The sequence below is a fragment of the Mycetomoellerius zeteki genome, unplaced genomic scaffold, assembly GCF_001594055.1.
Source record: "Mycetomoellerius zeteki isolate Tzet28-1 unplaced genomic scaffold, Tzet1.0 scaffold233, whole genome shotgun sequence".
Taxonomy (NCBI): domain Eukaryota; kingdom Metazoa; phylum Arthropoda; class Insecta; order Hymenoptera; family Formicidae; genus Mycetomoellerius; species Mycetomoellerius zeteki.
In genome coordinates, this window is record NW_017257209.1 from 206,911 (window position 1) to 209,582 (window position 2,672).

Below are 2,672 nucleotides of genomic sequence, written 5' to 3' on the forward strand. Positions count from 1 at the left end.
CAGCCAATTAAAAATGCTATGCCACATTTTACCATCTAATTTGCTGCAGCAGTCAATCTTTTTTTTCCGTGTACAATTTGAGCAGATTGAATTTCAGTAAGTCGAGGCATTTTTAGTAAGAAAATAAAATATCCTGTGCTTTTCTATATTTTTTTATTAGTATTTACTCTGCATAATAAAATTAATGTTCAATACGGATCCTTCCCCATAATGAGGTTTCGGCATTTGACTCTATCGCGATATTCGTTAAAAATGCCCGAATAACTTCAAAATGGCATTACTCAGTTAAAAAAAATCGTAGACTCGAATTTTTTTTCAAATTGTTTGTTGAAAAGTGCACTTTACAATCGTCTATGTGATATTTTCGAAAAAAAATCGGGGCGATCCAGGTAGCGCATCAAACAATCAAATTTTTTAAGAAAAAAAATACTTGGGCCTTATCAAAACATGGAGATGCGGCATCGACTTGCACGTAATTTCCCGCGCGCGCATCAAGTTTTTCTTAAAGTACAGATTATTACCTACAAAATAAAAAAAAATCGTCTTGATACGATGAAAATTGACCGAGTTATGCGTATTTGAAAAATAGCAAAATTTCGATGAAAAATTTTGTTGCGATAATTTTGTTGCGTAGTGTATATATGTATATAATTATATGTTTATTTTTACCTTAATTGCGTAATTAAAAATATCAAATTAAATATAATGATTTATTATGTTTTTATTAATGTCAACAGATCATTTAGATATCCCTCAGCGTACAGGAAAGATTAACGATCTTAACAAATTCGACGCGTTGTTCTTTGGCGTTCACTTTAAACAGGCCCACACGATGGATCCGATGTGCAGAATCTTATTAGAGCACGCTTACGAAGCCATCATTGACGCGGGAGTTAATCCAAAGCAGTTACGTGGATCACGAACTGGCGTTTTCGTGGGTGCATGTTTCTCTGAATCTGAAAAGACTTGGTTTTATGAAAAATTACAGGTATCCTTCACTATTAACGCGCGATAGTAAAGGACAGCTATAAATGAGTCAAAAGATTCAAGATTCACTTTGTTAACTTAAATTTAGATGCAGAAAGAATTTCTAATTTTATATTTTCTATTTTTGAAATTTTTAATTACTCGCTTGTTTCATTACTAAAAATGAAATAATAAAGTGTAGGAAATATCACACGTAAACTTAAATGTTGAAGGCAATGTATTAACGAATTTGATGTAAATGTTAAACGATCGTGTGTGTATGTGCGTGCGTGCGTGGTAAAAAATGACTTTCTATATTTAATATATTTTCTTGATTAGGTAAATGGCTTTGGAATTACCGGATGCAGCAGAGCCATGTTAGCGAATAGAATTTCCTATTGGCTAGGAGTGACTGGACCATCTTACACTTTAGATTCCGCTTGCAGCTCAAGCTTAATTGCATTGGAACATGCTTATCGATGTTTGCAAGACGATCAATGCGACGCCGCTCTTGTGGGCGGATCAAACCTGTGTCTTCATCCCTATGTATCGCTGCAATTTTCTCGTCTTGGTAATATAATCCCTCGTCTTCGATCATATTTTTTCTGCATAAATCTCTATGATATAAAAAAATGAAAAGTCACGTTTCTTTCACTAGAATCCTATAATAAAAAGTTATACTTATTATTAATCAAGTAATTATACTGATCAATAATCAAAGAGACAGTATTCATATATGAAATTTAAGAAAAGAAAAGGATTAAAACTTTCATTAACACTTCAAAATGTGTTTTCGCAATTAGTTACATATATTAACAATACCAACGGATTTGTATTGTAACTGTACATTATACAAGTTTTATGTTCTTCTAATGTACTTTCTTTTTAGAAGATTTATTCGATAGTTTTCTTTCTGAGAATATAAAATTGAAAAAGCTTAAACAACAAAATTTCATTACTGCGAATAGAGATACAATTACTCCCAGTAACGAAATTTTTTTGTTTAGAATATATCTTCCATACGTTTATTCAATTTTCCGTCAAAAACACAATACATCTTTTTTATTAGAGATGATGTGTCAATATAAAAAGTATATACTATTGCACATACTACGTATATACTTTTAGTATTTATAATATTAATCATACATATAGGATATTATTCTGCAAGAAATTAATAATTAAAATTCTATATGAAACACAATAAGTTAGGAACATAAAGTATAGGGTAGAACGGGACTATTTGAGCATAGGGGCAAGTTGGTCAAATGCAAATATCTAAATAACCAAAATATATATAGATACGTCTATGCTTGCGTAATGTAGCACAAAGACAGAGATTATTGTACCTTAATACAATAATCTGAATCCGGCTATCAACAGCCAAATACGTACGCTTTTTCGTTTTTGTTTATCAAAAGTAAAATTATTAGGTGAGTATTCTTTTTGGTCTACATGATAATTAGAGCGATTGATAATAATCAAATGTGTTTTTTAGATATAAGTTATTATCGTATTTTTTAACTTTAATGTTTAAGTTGCTATTTTATTTACGGTTTTTCAGTTATAAAAAAGTATTTCAGTCAACACCGATACGGGGCTTGTTGGGCCAGTACCTCATAACTAACCTTATAAACTCAGCTGCTTAAATGAAATCTGTCTTTATCAATGCTTTTTATTCTATGTCAACGATTAAACATATATTT

General features: G+C 30.8%; 1 protein-coding gene across 1 annotated transcript in view; it reads left to right on the forward strand.

Annotated features, from left to right (window-relative positions):
* Positions 1-1,602, forward strand: part of LOC108723427 (fatty acid synthase) — a 6,408-nt gene extending 4,806 nt beyond the window's left edge. Inside the window, exons 3-4 of the mRNA XM_018449192.1 lie at positions 738-988; positions 1,306-1,602. Coding sequence (XP_018304694.1) covers positions 738-988; positions 1,306-1,602 — 548 coding nt within the window. The remainder of the gene's footprint in view (positions 1-737; positions 989-1,305) is intronic.
* The last annotated feature ends 1,070 nt before the right edge of the window (positions 1,603-2,672 follow it).